The sequence below is a fragment of the Chenopodium album genome, chromosome 8 (genome assembly GCF_948465745.1).
Source record: "Chenopodium album chromosome 8, dcCheAlbu1.1, whole genome shotgun sequence".
Classification (NCBI taxonomy): Eukaryota; Viridiplantae; Streptophyta; class Magnoliopsida; order Caryophyllales; family Amaranthaceae; genus Chenopodium; species Chenopodium album.
In genome coordinates, this window is record NC_137841.1 from 75,302,600 (window position 1) to 75,318,811 (window position 16,212).

The following is a 16,212-nucleotide window of genomic DNA, read 5'->3' on the forward strand; positions in this document are numbered from 1 at the left end:
TTTGATTAACTACATTAGGTACTGTGCAAATCTAAAAAATAGCAGTCATATAGCAATTACAAGAATTGCATCCCAGGTTAATCGTGAACGGGTTTAGATAAAGTGTAGTGCTTCAATTTACCATGGCAAAATAAGCAGTTTGCTGGAAAGTTGCACTACTGGTAAATTTGTTAGAGTAGTCGATAGACTGCTCAACATCACCAATATCTGCATCATGATTCACAGGCAATGTCACAGCCTCAAACCTGCACATACAACACAAACAATCAACCAAAACCCCCATTAAACCCAAAAAATCTAAAAGCAGAAATAAACAATACACAAAGGGAGAAATCAATGTAGGACCCACTTTGCTTGATTCTTGCTTTTGGGAAGAACTGTGGGGTCTACAGCAGGTTTCACCTTCCATGCTGAATTGATCTCAACCTGCACAAATTGAATACAATATCTCAATAATAAGCAGAATTATGGAAAAAAAAAAACCCTAAAAATAAGATTAGCAAATTTTACATACCAGAAGACGGTTAACATCATCTGTTTGAAACAGAAATTCACAATTAGTAGCTAACTAAACAAGATTGAGTATTAATCAATTCGAAAAATTGACTAAAATGATGCTCACCATAGAGTAGTCTGACTTTGCGCTCATAAACAATCACCACACCACCTAATTAAAAAAATACAATTATTGAAAAAACTTAATTATTAGGATAAATAAAATGAACAAAATTGCAAAATGATAAGAAAGAAATGGTTACTTATTCGCCAAGTATACTATACCCATTAAAATTCCAGACAATCTCAGCGCCATTGGTACAGAAGGATTCAAAATTTCTTCGCTGAAATTTCAGAATTAGACAATAATGTCAGAAAATAAAAATCAAACTTGACCTAAAAAAGAGAGGAGAGAGAAAGTGAACCATATTCGGATGATGTCGATTTGATCGAGCTTTCTCCGATTCATCTTCGCGTGCATTGTTGCTGCCATCCTTATACCCAGAGATAGAAGAGTTTAGTGAACTGTGAAGCTTCATTAATTAATTTTATAGAAAATGTTCGCAATAACACTTAAATTGATTAACAATAACATTGATCGTAGTTCCATTTTTAATTACAACAAATTTTGCAGAAACTGAGCAAACTAACAAGAAATTTTTTGCAATTAAATGGAAATTGACTTGAATTTTCTCATTTCGTCACATAATTTCCATAATCGAGCTAAATTAACTAGCATAGTAGCATATTGTGAAAATTCAAAAATCCAATCCATATGATATATTATCGCCATTTTTGTTGAAGAAAATAATTATAGAAAATATAAAACAAAAAATAAAGCGATGCAAGCAAAATTTTAAGTTCTCTTTGATAACAGAGGATGATTGAACTAACAAATTCGTACTCATAATACAAAAATCAAACTAAAAAAAATAAAAATCACATTATCGAATTCCGTCATTTTGTTTGAAGATTAAGCACTACATTACTTAAGAAATCGGCTCAAACAAAAAATTCCAGTTTATTTTGGAATTTCAAAAACAGAGGACAACTTAACTAGCAAGTTCACACTCATACTGAAATAATTCAAAAAAAAAAAAAAAAAAAAATATTATCACCGTTTTAGTTAAACTTGAAGATCTGTAGAAGGTAAGAAATCGACGCCAACAAAATGTCAAGCTCAAAAAAAAAAAATCGAAAACAGAGGATGAACTAGTAAAACCTAGCTAGAAAATTCTGCTTCTAATAATCAACCAAAAGCAATAATCGATTAATCGAAGCTAAACTTGAAGGTTTGATGAAGTTTCAGAGAGAATGCGGGAGGAAAATCGTTACCATATCTGTCCCAGTGGAGCTTTTCGAGCAAGCAGTTGATGAGAGTAGAACATTGTCGCTAAATTCCAGTTTTAGTTCAGCGTAAGAGAGAAGAAGATGGAGATGGAGGAGGTGAAGCAGCTTCAGAGGAGCTTAAATAGAGCTTTAATGGCGGAGAGAAGAGAGAGAAAGTGGAGAGAGAGTGAGAGAAGGAGAAGGAGAGTGTGTCAGAGTGGTACGTAACAGAATCCCCGCCAAAAGGCCAACAGTGGAATTATGAGGATTGGTTTTTATTTTTACTGTTAGCAAACGCATGTGCATCTTTGCAACTTCATTTTTTGTGTAACCTGGTTATTGTTGGAAATCAATGAAAAATAATAGCCACATTAAGAACTTCTCTGGAGTAAATTTGCCATACCCTTCTTCGGTTGTGTCGTGGTTTGGAAGTATTTAATTGGTTTCTTTTCTTGTCTACTCCTATATGGATTTCTTAGCCCCCAAAATTCACTATGATGGTTTTTATTTACTATGTATAATTGAGACCTAAACACATAACCACAAACCTATTTTTTTTTTTGAAATCTAAACAGTTCTTAAGCAATTCCAATCTTCGAGGGTTTGAATACACGAATTACGAGGAAAGTTGTGTTAACATTGAGGGGCGTGCGTCATACCGGTGGTGGCGTATTTCTCTTCTAATGCAGTAGATTCTATTCTACGACACAATTGTAATATTAAGATCATCAATCAAGTATTTTTCCTCTTTCATCTTCTTTATTTTATAATTGAAATCGACAGCTATTTTACCAACACTTAATCGAGATAGTTAAAGGGAGGCAATGAAATTGTTTCTATTCACACAAAATAAATAAAAACAATATACGAAGTACGAAGTATGAATGTATGATGATATATTGTGTTTATTTCTAATATGATTATACGGGTATCAGCTAGAGTCGTTTGTTCACTAGCAAATGTACCAGTAATTCTTGTTGGTGCAAGTTTGCAAGTATGTACCTATGTTGGCTATGTAACGCATCAGTAGCCACTAGCTCACCAGCTAATCTAGTTAAAGAACCACAAATATAAGTAATGCCATCTTTATTTTAGCCCAATGGATGATGGGTTTATGGCCCATTGGACCACAAACATGCTATTGGAGTACGTATTAGCCTGTTGGGGTTGCATAATAGCTTCTTATTGGCAAAGAAGTTGGAATCAACTAGTAAATCAATAAATAATTAAATAAGTATTAATAATTTGTCATTCTCGAAAAGTTAATATTGTAATTAGTCGTCTTTTTTTTTTTTTTTTTTTTTTTGACACAGTAATTAGTCGTCTTTGATTATTATTATAAATTCAATCTAAAATTCTAAATGAACATATCAACAAATGAGCAGCTGGAATTGTCTGGCTGTTGACAAATATAAGCATCATGCATTTTTTTTAATTTTTTTTTTTGAACTCATCATGCATCTTATAACATGGATAATAATCCAGGAGTTTTTTAGATGTACATTCTTACTACCTCTTGATGTCCAAATATAATATACTTCGTACTAGGAAAATGAAGAAGACCTACTGAAAAATAACCATTTAGGAAATGCAATATTTTGTGTCAAAAAAAAAAAAAAAAAAAAAAAAAGGGAAAATGCAATATTTAACCTTAGGTTTTGTAAATTTTTTCTTGGTAATTTTTTTGGTGTAAATTAAAAGGGTTTTTTTTGTTGATGATGTAGTATTGTAGTAACATTAGTGAACCAATGTTATATTTGAGAATCGATCAATAAATTTAGTTTTTTTTTTTTTTTTTCAATATATCTATCAATGCTTTCTCTACGTCATGGGTAACAATATAATTGTTTTTAATTGATCATAATAAAACAAAAAGAAGAGTTTTATGCACTATTCTTTGATAGAATTTTCATTTATCTCCGTACACAAATTTTAAAAAATCAATATTTATTATCACTTTCACTATGTATTAGTCATGTTAAATATATATTTCAAAAATAGTCTAAAGTATTGTACCGTATGTACCATATTGAGAAAAGTTTGTATGACAACATCAACTATGAAGCTATTTGTGAAATGACATAGGTGGCAATCTATATTTCGAGAATATCCGACAATGTAATTATATGTATTTTAAAAAGAGAGAAAATTTGTTTTAAGATTTATAGAAAGAAAATGGAAAAAAAGAAAAATTCAATTAATTCGCCCATAGTCCTCCTTGGAAATTTGGAATACCTCTCCCCTCCTCTCTTCCTGGCCTGCGAAGTGCGAACACCCCGTCAATATATAATATCATTAATCATTATCATATCATAAAACTTTGCTTGCCGGCAATTTAATAGAATTTTCTTACATAATTCGAACTCTTAATCACGAAGAAATAACAATAATTATATACTTAGCCTACACAATTAATAGTCAACAAACGAAACTTCCATCATTTTTATGTGAAAGTTCATCATATAAACATCTTGTATGATATTATTACTGAATTAGTTCAAATGTCTTTCATAAAAAGATTAAAAGTGATCAAACTTGTAAGATTAGTTGATAATTACTATTCTTAATTTGTTACGACACTAAGAGTAATTATGACTTATGAGGTTAAGTCATAAAGTTAATCACGAGTTTGGTTAGCTTACTCGCTCCACTCATTAAATCATACTTGGATTTCATTGTAAATTTTACATGTTTTTAATGTTGCTAATTATTGTTAAGGTGATTATAAGACAAGCCATGCTCAAGGTTGAAATGATTACACTTCGATCATTCCTATAATTCAAAGTCAATCTCAAGTATGAATTTTCAATTCGGGCTTACATTGATAATTCGAGTCATCATCAACCAAATTTTGAGTGATCGAGCAACTTAAGATTAGGTAATAGATTGCGATAAAGTAAAATCTTCATCAAATTACTTTCCTAATGTTTCAATTATTACAAACAATCTGGTTTTCTAAATTGTTTAATATAATTTACCTCCTTACTTTAAATTGAAAATGGTTAGTTTATTATATTTGAATTTAACCATGCAAGTCTAACCATTAGTTCACAATTAGTAACTTCTTATTACCTCACTACTTAACTTCTCTTAACATACACTCTAACAGATCTCATCACATAATTCACAAACAGATTTAACATTCTATCTTACCCTATCTTACTCAGCTCTTTCTTACAATAATCAAACAATCTTAAACGACATTTATGCAAATGCACGAGTTTAAATTGACCTTAAACACATGCAATTGTGTATTAATAAAAATTATAAAAATTATAACATTTGAAATTATATATTGAAACAAGTCCTTATTTTGATGATTAAATTTAAGGATGATTATTGCTCATTTAATCATCAAATTGACAACAAAATAAACCTTATACATCTTAAAACCGGGTGTATATAATTTTTTTCACCAAAATAGTCACGGATACTAAAAAACGAAGGGAATAATTTTACTTGAATTGGATCTTTTCCTACAACTTCCCTCCATGTGAAACAAAACAAAAAACAAATCCCAATCTAAGGAATAAAAAGTCAAACAAAACCCCTCCATATAACTCCCTCCATCTAAAAACCCAAAAATACAACAAACTTTCCATTTTTTGATCAAACAAAATTATTCAAACTCATAAAAAACAAACAAAATGCACTCCCACCACTTCTCCATCATCTTCCTCATCATCTTCCTCACCTCACTTTCCACCACCTTCTCACAACCCCACCATCTCCTCAAACCACCGTCTTCCGCCGCCAACACCACCGCAACCGAATCCATCGCCCTCACTCAACCACTCCCAACCGCCGCCCTCCCACTCCCACCACCAGAATGCACTCTCTCTCTCCTCAACAACTCCTTCGCTTACACCTACAATCAACCTCCTTACACCGTCCTTTACTCGCCGCCGGCCGATTGTCCTCCGCCGTGGTCTCACGTCGTGCTCCAACTTTCCGGCGAGGTTTCCGGTAATCAGTATGATCGTATTGCCGGAGTTTGGCTTTCTGGGGTTGAGATTCTCCGGACTAGTACCCCTGAACCTTCTGAGAATGGAACTTTCTGGAATGTTGACAAGGATGTTACTAGGTATTCCTCTGTTCTTGAACAATCTAATGTTTCTCTTTCTATGATGCTTGAGAATTTAGTCAATGATGAATTTACTGGGATTTATAATATTAGTCTTACTATGTTGTTTTATAAGGATGATGTTGTTGCCGAAATTAAGAGTCGGAAATTAGGGTTTGGTTCTGGGGTTAGGGTAGGGTTAGAATCTGGGGTTTTGGGTAGTGGGGTTTATGACGAACCAGCTGATTTGGTGATTCCTGTTGGTGAAGAAGGTGATCAAGGGTATTGGTTTAGGATTGAGAATGAATCTGAACCAGGTTTTAAAAGGGTTGCGATTCCGATGAATTCTAAGAGGATTGTGCTTGAATTGTATGTTTCATTTCATGGGGATGATGAGTTTTGGTACTCGAATCCTCCTACTCAATACATTGAAATGAATAAGTTGGATACTCGTCGAGGGAATGGTGCATACAGAGAGGTTTTTGTTAAGATTGATGGGAAGTTGGTGGCATTTGAGGTGCCGTTTCCGGTTATCTTTACCGGAGGAATCAATCCGTTGTCTTGGGATCCAATTGTTGCGATTGGGGCATTTGATCTCCCTTCGTATGATATTGAGTTGACCCCGTTTTTGGGTTCCCTTTTGGATGGAGAAAGTCATACTTTTGAGCTAGGGGTGGCTAATTCGCTTAGTTTTTGGTTGGTTGATGCGAATTTGCATGTTTGGGTGGACAAGAACTCGACTCAGGTTGAGGGGATGGTGGCTGTTAGTGAGCCATCTGAATATGAAGAGTCGCGGGAGTACAAGTTCAAGCAGTTGGATGGATCATTTGAGATTGAAGCTGAGAGAAAGAGTCAATCTTCTGGATGGGTTAATTGTAGTACTGGCAATTTTACCACTAGTATAACTCAGAAATTGAAATTCAAGAATTCGATTGAGTTTCAAGGAGCTGGTACACAAAAGACTGTTGAGCAGAAGGTAAAGGTGCAAACAGAAGTGAGGGTGGTAGCAGAAGACGGTACAGTGGTCTCTGTAAGAACATCAAAACGTCAGTATCCACTTCAGATTGTAACTTCAACGATCCCTGGACCGGAGATAGATACAGAGGTGATGACTACAACCATATCAAACGAATTGAAAGTGAAGTCCACTGATGGGAATGTGAAAACAACCCTTCAAAACACTCAAGAATCAGAGGGTTCAATGATGGTAAAGGACCATTCAGTTCTTTCCGGTAGAGCTGTAACTCGTCAAACCTTGAGCTTGAAGGGAAGTAGCTGCTTTTCAAGGAACGCTGAGGCAGCTGATGGGATACTTCTAAGGGATGATTCAATTGTCGCTTGCTCTTCTCTCAACAATGATCACAATGATTTATTGAGTGCTTGGTAGACTTACAGAACTCTTGATTTTGCATGATTATGAAAGCTTTTGAAGCTTCACTGTTAGAACAATAATGTATCATGTGGCCAGTGCTTAGTTTTTACTCATTATTTATGCACTCTGGCTATCATGTCTCCACTTTACCTTTGTAAATCACATTACTTGTATTTTTGTTTCTGTTTGTTTGAAATTTTGAATGTTTGTAGTGTGCTACTGTTTTTTTATACCTGTTGAAATTGTTCCCATGTAATGAGTTTTTTTTTGGAGTTTGAGGAATGAAGTTTTATACTGCCATATGTTGCAATGGCTGTTTTTCAAACTCTCTTTCTTGCGATTATGATCAAACATTGCACACTTTATATTACTATCTTTACTGAATTGTCTTTTCTCGACTCTCCTTAAATGTACACAAACCATTTGAATTGCAGACTCCTGGGAGTATAAGCAATCTCTTATAGGTTTATGTGTTGAAGATCTTAATTTCTGCTTGTGTAAGCAGTCTCTCTTGATATCTTCCTTATTCTAACTTCTAAGTACAAATTTAAAGCAATCGCTATTGGTCCCTGTTTTAAGAAAACACCTGATTAATGTGGATGTGCGCTGCAGGCACTAGGTTGTATTAACATCATGTTGGATCAAAAGTATTTGGCTCAGGCCATCGTTACTAATGTAAATTTATTACTAGTATTTCTGTTTGTTTAAATGTGTTTGTTCTAATTTAAGCACCACCTGCTAATAACAGCACAGGAAGAGCAGAATCAACCAGGAAACAAGAGCGTAAACATTATGCAGAGACCATTCCTAACATAATTTTTCCTTCATTTCATCTTCAGTGGCTCGCTTGGGATGGAGTAAATTATTTAAGGGGATAATAAGAGCTAAATAAGAAGTTGCAAAGTGGGTGGAGGCGGGGGTGGTTGTTAGGGTAATAGACCACCTCCTCTTCCTTCAAGTCCACCACCATTCTCGCTTATTTAACACGTCATGATCTAACTATATCATCCCTTAAATAATTTCCCTCATTCCAAGCATGCCTCTATAAGGCATGTAATCAGAACATTCCAGGAAATCCCTATACACACTATCCATCCATACGCGATATGTGGTATCAAAAGAATGGTAAAATTGCATTGAAAAATACAATAGAATGTCGTACTTGTTCATTTCTTTGCTTAGTGCCTTGGTTCATCTTTGCACCCGGCCACCATGAGGACGCCAGAAACTTTTCTGGCCAACAAGATATCGATCATTGTAGAGATTCACGGACCACTGAAGAGAACGAAAAATTGCTCCTATGCTGTTGATCTGTTCTTTGGTTTCTTGAATCAATACCCACCCACCTGGTCTTACAATGCGATCAATCTCTGCAGCCAAATCTATGATGTCACACCTGAGTGGCACAAAACTTCAGATCATCAAATAGATGAAAACAATATGGTTGAACTGACTCACTTGATATCAGTGAAGAACTTCACTCTGAAAGAACAGACATGTATAGAAAAATGAACTCTATAAAGATAAATATTCGCAGTTTTACCCGTTTGGGAGATTGCTGAAGAGGAAAGTAGAGTGCAGGAGATCATAAGTCCTTGGATAAGTGTTGAAAGATTCACACCAATCATGATATACTCCAATTAACCCTCGGTCAAAAATTATGGGAAGTGTATCTGGCTCATGGACTGGAACAACATTCATCACCCACAGTGGCATATCAATAAGTGCTGCAGCAAATCTGTAAAAATGTTTGATATGTCAAAATTTTAAAACACAAATCAATTTTAATTGTGCCAGTCTACGTTGCAAAGTTGATCAGGTATGGTAATGAACGAATAGCAAAATTTGAAGACATAGCATTTAAATAATTCCCCTCTTAATGCTATAAGAATCAAGTGCTCAACAAACAGTAGTATGCAAAAACTGATCAGAATAAAGCAATTCTGCTATAAAATTTGATAAACAAGGGCAACCAATACGTACAGAGAACAAACTAACAAAGGTAAGGTCACTTGGTAAAAAAACTAACCCTCCGTGACCAGCAGTCATGTCCATTACATTACGCACACTTGACCAGTTTATTCCAAGGCCACCTATGTAAACATCTGTCACGAGAGCATGCCAGTCACGGGTGTCATTATGAAATGTTTGTTCCACAAGTGGTGCTGAAGGGAGGCTATATGGTTTGGCAGTAAGCCTTTTGGGCCAAAGAGGAGGCCAACTGGAAGCTTCAGGCGGAAGCTGGGGAAGACATTTTTGAAGAGGTGAGTACCATGACATATTTCTCCCCATTTCACACATTGGCGGTTCATTCTTTTCACGTTCCTTGTAACAGGATGGAGAGACAGGTTTCTGATACACCACAAGCCCAATACCTGTTGACGCCATGGTCTTAGCCACTACCTTCCAGCACATCGATTTCGTTAAAGCGACCATGGCTGCAAAAAAAAGAAAACATACAACAGAGATCACAGACATATTCAACACTTCTTGACATCAAACTCCCTGTTACGAAATGAACATACAGTTCCATACGGTCACGTCCTTTTCATCTTTGCGATAGACTGGTGTAGCAGACCAAATGAAGAGCCCCCCGGGCCTGAGAATCCTGTTAAGCTCCAATAAAGGTTTGCCACCTACAAAACAAAATATGAATAAGAACATAAGGCAGATCAAATACAAAGTCCTTACTGATTGGGCAGCTAAACATAGCAAAGTAAATTACTTCACTCAAAAGCTGACAAGCGTATCAAACAGACATGTTGACCAATAAACAAAACTCAAGTTGGATAAACAAAAGCTACTGTAATGTAATGCAGAAGAAACTATCAACTGGCATTTTCATTCCACTTGCTCTAACCAGATACTCTACATTCCAAATCTGTCAATTTTGTCCAAACTCAACCTATGCTCAAGAGAAACACAATCCTTAAGAACTCTAATGCATAATCTTCCACAGAAGACAGAAGAACAAGAGACTTAGAAAGAGAGATATCATAAGACTGATAAAAGGACCAAGTTATACAGAAAAACATTTTCACCAGTGGTGTATATACAAATCTACAAGTTTGATTTATGAATGATGCAAGCTAAGAGAGGAATAAGGATAGTAGATATAACTGAACAATGAATTAAGTGAAGGAGCTATAGTTGATAATTGTGGCAGCGCTTTGGTCTTCTCAAATCAATGAACTTGAATTGCCTTCCAGTAATCCACTACTAAAGCCTAATCCAAATTAAATTTCCCTCCCAACATATTTGTCAACATATGACTTTCATCCCCAAGATCCAGATAAATGAAATTAAGATACTGCTTGTGTATTGTGTAATACATTAGCAGGTATAAAACTATAAATCAAGAGCATCGAAATTGAGTGGCTAAGCTGCAGTTTAACAAACACAAATTTTTCTTAGTAGTCATACTAAGTAATTAAATACTGCACAAATTATGCTCTGATACAATCCCTTATTTTTCCAGTTTAGAATCACCTTAGTTATTATCATGTTGCAGAAAACTATAGAATGAGACACATGAGAAATCAAACAAAAGTATAAGGTGGCTCTCAGGACGTACCATCTGCATCCCAATGAACCCTGCACCTAGCACAATGAATGAGATCATAGGCATTATCTGGAAATGTTAGTTGTTGAGTTCCAATAACTGAAAGAAATGCAGGAATTCCACGTTCTAGAGCAAACTGTATTTGAGCTTCGTGTTCATCTTTAGGGGCCAATGACATGGTAAGAACATCTCTATCCAACAAATGTCCTCCAAAGCTGGCAACTCCGCAACCAACATCCAGAACAACCCTGATGTTTTGACCCCATTTGACAAGGGGTGTAGCCTAATAAAGAGTAAAAGAAGAGTCAATATAAAGGCATATAGAGCAAGAAGACTATTTACAAGCAAAATGAGAAAAGTTGGTGAATTCTGCTACAAGTTGACACAGGTTCTAATTAAACTCTGAAATCTTGTACAAATAAAGACAAATCTTGTAATTTTCATAACTGTCATATACTCATAAATTTTTAATAACAAACTTATCATAGGACCAGGGTGAGAAGATGACATATTGACATTTCAATCTAGAGGCAACTTATGTTATCACTTTAGTCAGGGGAAGACCTTTAAAGTCAGAATATAATTGTAGTATTCCATTAAATATAATTTTTTTCGGCCAAGAAGGTGGATATGTTCTACCCTAAAGTATATCAGACCTCAGATGCAGTTATGTAGTATAAAAATTTTATCTTCAACCAAAGTAGTACTAGCAATCTAGCATCATAAATTTCTGTCATGTTTTTAAATAACAAAACTACATCGAGAAATATACCTTTTCAATAAACTGGATATAGTTTGCAACACCTTCCTTAAATTGAGTTCCACCTCCAGGAAAAATAAAATGATCACCTGACTTCACAACCCAATGCTGGTCCTTCTTGTAGTCTACTAGCTTTGGGTGAGGGACATTATCATACCAAATCTGTGTCATAAACAAAGTTGTTGAGCAAACATTAGACTAACATATTTACATATCAGATACGTGACACTCCTAGAATGTAAGTAAAAGCAGTGTCGCGGAGAAAAACTAGTAGCAAAATCATCACGCTGACTTTCTACTTTCTAGTGCATGAAAGAATACATCCCAGCACCAAAATACTCAGACAGCTCATGTAAAACTACAATTTCTTCTACTATTAATCATGGCCGGTAACACTCTGGTAGAAAAAAAAAAGAGTACAATTTAAGGTAGCCAATAATATATTCATACACAATGCTACTCAAATCAGATACTCGTATTAGTGTTTAACAAAGATCCATGTTTTGATCCATAATGAAGCAATTCGCAACAAGACACTTAAAAGTACGTTTATACCCAATCTATGCTGGAGAGTTAAGGATCCGACTTAGACAGTCAAGGATCCGACATAGACACTTGAGGTAAAATGAAGGGTCATACTCACACGTAAACCACACAAGAATTAAGTACAATTAACAATGATCATCATTCCATGACATAATCACACAAAACAAAACATCCACCCATGTGCAATCATATCCTACTTAAGAACAACTCTTGTAAGTCCAAATAACTCCAAGTTTCTTTTCTTGTATTCCAATACACTACATTACATTGTAACAACTCATACATAGCCCACATGCCACATTTCATTTGACAAGCTACTCTATGGTTTATACCTTAACTAACCTACCCCTAATTTTATTAGTCTATAATTATACTTTATTTAAAACACACGTATACTATACTGATCAACAATTATTAAAAGTATCATACTAAAATTTTAATAATATAATCCCCTTGTCCAGAACTTAGCAAATCTAGTGCAAACATTATTATAATTTCACTGTGTCATACATTTACCTATTTTAATTTTTTTAACCTATGATCTAATATAAAAATAGTCTTATGAATTTTCTATTGATTCTTTAAAAAGGTCTTTTATTTTAAGTTTTAAACTTTTGATCTACTACAATAGCACAATGATGTAACAGAATTCGACATTAATCCTAGATTTCAACTTTATTCCATCCCCGAGCTACCAACTAAGCTAAATGACATCCACACATATAACGAGTTTTTACACAAACTCGTTTCTTTTTTAACCTATGATCTACAGCAACATTCGATGTAAATCCAACATACCAATACCAAACCATCCCGAAACGAGCTACCAACTAAACTAGATGACATCCACGACACGACACAACTCGTACTCCTACATGAAATTAATCGGAGTATTGAAAAGAAAAAACTAAAACCTTACCAATAAGCAAGTAACAAGCTCACCATGTCCCGACTTTTAGGCCAGGGGATAGGAATCTTATAACCTCGCGGCAACGGCAACAAACACCGAGAATTCGGCGTAGGGCAATGCCGCTCTCGATGTTCCATATGCTTCCTCGATTTCAAACCCTTAATCGCTTTCCAATTATCAAGGCAAGGTATATAATCAACCGCCGACAATCCACCCTTACACACCTCCCATTTCAAATTCAACAGATCTCCGTCGAAATCAATCTCGCCGGAGACGGAAACCTTCGCCGGAGATTCCGGCGAATCGATCGGAGTGGCGACGACGGCGGAAGGTTGTGGAGAGATTGTTAGGGGTTGGAGAGGCGTGCCGCGGCGATAGAAGTTGAAGGAGGGGAGAGAGAAGGAGGATGATTGAGAGTTGGAGATGAGGAGGAAGGTGAAGGAGAGGAAGAGGAGAGAGAGGATGAAGATGAAGGGGTATTTCTTTTCATGGAGGAAGGTTGAAGATGAAGATGAAATCGCCATTGTTGAAGAAAAACAGAGGAAGAAGGAAGGAGGAGAGTTTGTTGGTGGGAAAATAAATTAGTTACGGAGTGCGTGGAGGTGTGTGTCAGAAGAAGATCAGAGGAGAGAGAAAGAGAAACAGAGGGATAAAATTTATGAAATTTTGATCAAGTTTGATCGTCAATTTATGAGGAAAAATGGCTGGAAAGGAAAGATTTAAGATTTATGGCCAAATTATGTCATGTGTGGGTCCTTTTTATTTATTTTACTCTTTTGTTTGGCAATATCATCAAGTTGTTGACCGCTTCTTCTTTAACAAAGTAAGGGTGTGTTTTATTCAACTTATTTTTGATTCGGTTCAGTTCAGTTTAATTCAGCTCCAATCGATTCATTCACTTCACTTCAATTTAGTTTAGTTTAATTTAGTTCAGTTCAGTTCCTAATTTCTCTCTCTCATAAAATTTTTAGTTCAGTTCAGCTCCAATCAGTTCAGTTCGGTTCTGCTCAGTTCAATAAATCACAAGAGGCCCTAAGAGCCTATTTCGATTTACTGAAAACAACTAAACTGATTGGGGCTGAACTAAACTAAACTTAATAGAGCTGAAATGAATTGTTTATGAGAGAAAGAAATTAGAAACTGAATTGAACTAAACTGAAATTAAGTTGAATAGAATAATTCCTAAATGATTCGAATGAGCTAGTACGGGGTATATAGTACATAGGGTATTAAGCCTCATTCACTCCACCTTAAAAAATAATACGAGTAGAACTTAAAAAATAAGTTACGTTTAGTAAAACTAATTTTAATTTAGTAAAAATAAATTTAGTTTAGTACAGAGTAATAATTAGTAATTTCAATGATGAAATATAATAGAAAATTAGTAAAAATTATTTTAGTTCAGTAAAAATAATTTCAAGTTTATAAAAATAATTATAGTTCAGCAAAAATAAGATAAATTTCATTACAATATACGAAATACTCTACCTAACTTTGTTTATAGGTATCGTAATGGTGATATATAAGAGAAAAGGTTCATCCCTTTACTTGTTTAAATGCTCCAAACGTCCAAAGATGAAAAGGTTTTATGGTCATTATAGAGTTTTCCTAATGTTTGTAATTCTTATTATGTTAATTATGCTAGTTGTAACGATGGTCTAATAGTGTTTGTAGCTTGTAAAATAGTCATAGGCTAAAAGTAGCGAGTTTAGTTGTGTCTTGTTTTCACTAATGCCAAAAAAACAAAATGTATGTTTTTTTTTTTAGATTTACTTGTATATTTAGAGATATTGCGAGCAATCTCGGATTTACTATTTGTGGTATTTGAGAGTTTAATTAGTTCTATGTACAACGTATATACTTCTTATTATGTTAATGTAGAAATGTTGTTTGTGGTGAGATTGTTTGTACTCCATGTTTAATTATTTTCAAATTGAGCATCTTTAGCTTTGGCAAAAGTGTAGTCTTGGGGTGAGGTATCACTTGATTAGCTTAATAACAACTATGATACATGTAGAGTAATGATTCCATTGGTTAAGAATCTAAGATGGAGAGAGTAATATAAGTTAATATTATATATTTATTTTTTCATCTAAAATCCCTTCAAAGTTCAAACTAAAAGTTTCAAAATTTGATAAAAAGTTCTCAATAATATATACAAAAAAAAAGCATAATCATTTGATCAAATAATACTACTATATTTATTTCATTGTGTAATTTACTCAAAAGTAACCATGAAAAATGAAAATCAACACTATATTTGAAGTGAAATGAGTTATATTTCAGCTTGAGTACAATACGAGTATTTTGTTATGTTAATGTACTACAATTGAACAAAATTACTAAATAAATGGAGAAAAATAACAATACATAAATGGCACAATTATAGAGCAACTATTAATTAGACTTTGCTAAAATTAATGATCTTATATATCTGTGTAATGCTTGTTTATTGTTTCCTAGGAGTATCTAAATCTGATCCAGGTAGCTCAATTTTCCATGGCAACAATTTCAAGGTGACCACCGATTTATTTTGCTAACAATTTCATGGAAAAAAAAAAATGATTTAGAAAAAAATCGTCAGCAGCAGGATTCGAACCTGCGCAGGCAAAGCCCAACAGATTTCGAGTCTGTCTCCTTAACCACTCGGACATACTGACGCTTATTGATCAGTATCATACAAAATATATAATATATTTTGTTTTTTAAATAATACAAACAAATAAAAAATAAATCGCCCACCGTGGAGCTAGACGGGCTTGCTGGTATTAGATTCTTCATTAAAGATTTAAACAATGTATGATTTTTGTCTTATAATTTCGAGGAATTAAAACAAGTCTTTTTTTCTTGTGGAGGATAGTATCATACCCAAATATTTTTCATACCCAAATGTTTCAAGTACATAGATAAACTAAATATTTATACCCTCTTCGTTTAGCTATAAACTCTGCCATACCCAAATATTTCAAGTATATATAAACTCTAAATATTTATACCCTTCTCATGTAGATATAAACGTACCACTTTTCAAGTTTCATTGTTTGGAGTTGTCCATTTTTTTACAAAAATAATACTTAGTAGGATCTTATCAACACTTGTACTATACTAATTGTCCTATATGCACATACAAGTTCCCTAAAACATAACATTATACTTTACTTCACTTCACTTAATA

At 34.3% G+C, this 16,212-nt stretch overlaps 2 protein-coding genes, 1 non-coding gene and 1 pseudogene across 3 annotated transcripts; 1 reads left to right on the top strand and 3 right to left on the bottom strand.

Annotated features, from left to right (window-relative positions):
* Window positions 1-68: 68 nt before the first annotated feature.
* On the bottom strand, window positions 69-1,129 carry LOC145556723 (sister chromatid cohesion 1 protein 1-like). Its single transcript, XM_081618377.1, has 6 exons — window positions 921-1,129; window positions 781-839; window positions 623-667; window positions 515-534; window positions 350-426; window positions 69-245 (listed from the first exon to the last, which is right to left on the bottom strand). The coding sequence occupies exons 1-6, from the start codon at window positions 986-988 to the stop codon at window positions 113-115; spliced, it is 402 nt and encodes a 133-aa protein (XP_081474503.1). The 5' UTR covers window positions 989-1,129; the 3' UTR covers window positions 69-112.
* Window positions 1,130-5,313: 4,184 nt separating this feature from the next.
* LOC145556724 (peptide-N4-(N-acetyl-beta-glucosaminyl)asparagine amidase A pseudogene) lies at window positions 5,314-7,455 on the top strand (annotated as a pseudogene).
* Window positions 7,456-7,967: 512 nt separating this feature from the next.
* Window positions 7,968-13,710, bottom strand: LOC145556725 (putative methyltransferase PMT23). The gene is made up of 7 exons (XM_081618378.1): window positions 13,070-13,710; window positions 11,594-11,743; window positions 10,834-11,104; window positions 9,785-9,895; window positions 9,289-9,697; window positions 8,803-8,997; window positions 7,968-8,655 (listed from the first exon to the last, which is right to left on the bottom strand). The coding sequence occupies exons 1-7, from the start codon at window positions 13,559-13,561 to the stop codon at window positions 8,451-8,453; spliced, it is 1,833 nt and encodes a 610-aa protein (XP_081474504.1). The 5' UTR covers window positions 13,562-13,710; the 3' UTR covers window positions 7,968-8,450.
* Window positions 13,711-15,615: 1,905 nt separating this feature from the next.
* On the bottom strand, window positions 15,616-15,697 carry TRNAS-CGA (transfer RNA serine (anticodon CGA)). The gene has a single exon. It is a non-coding gene; the product is annotated as a tRNA-Ser (tRNA).
* Window positions 15,698-16,212: the final 515 nt, after the last annotated feature.

Excerpts from the sequence above, each read along its gene's own strand:
- LOC145556723 (XM_081618377.1), bottom strand. The coding sequence starts at position 988 with ATGGCAGCAACAATGCACGCGAAGATGAATCGGAGAAAGCTCGATCAA. Across the intron at positions 668-780 it reads ATTGTCTGGAATTTTAATGG|GTGGTGTGGTGATTGTTTAT; the intron begins GTATAGTATACT and ends TTTTTTAATTAG. Across the intron at positions 246-349 it reads AAAAGCAAGAATCAAGCAAA|GTTTGAGGCTGTGACATTGC; the intron begins GTGGGTCCTACA and ends TTGTATGTGCAG.
- LOC145556725 (XM_081618378.1), bottom strand. The coding sequence starts at position 13,561 with ATGGCGATTTCATCTTCATCTTCAACCTTCCTCCATGAAAAGAAATAC. Across the intron at positions 11,744-13,069 it reads GGCCTAAAAGTCGGGACATG|ATTTGGTATGATAATGTCCC; the intron begins GTGAGCTTGTTA and ends TTTATGACACAG. Across the intron at positions 11,105-11,593 it reads ATATCCAGTTTATTGAAAAG|GCTACACCCCTTGTCAAATG; the intron begins GTATATTTCTCG and ends ACTCTTTATTAG.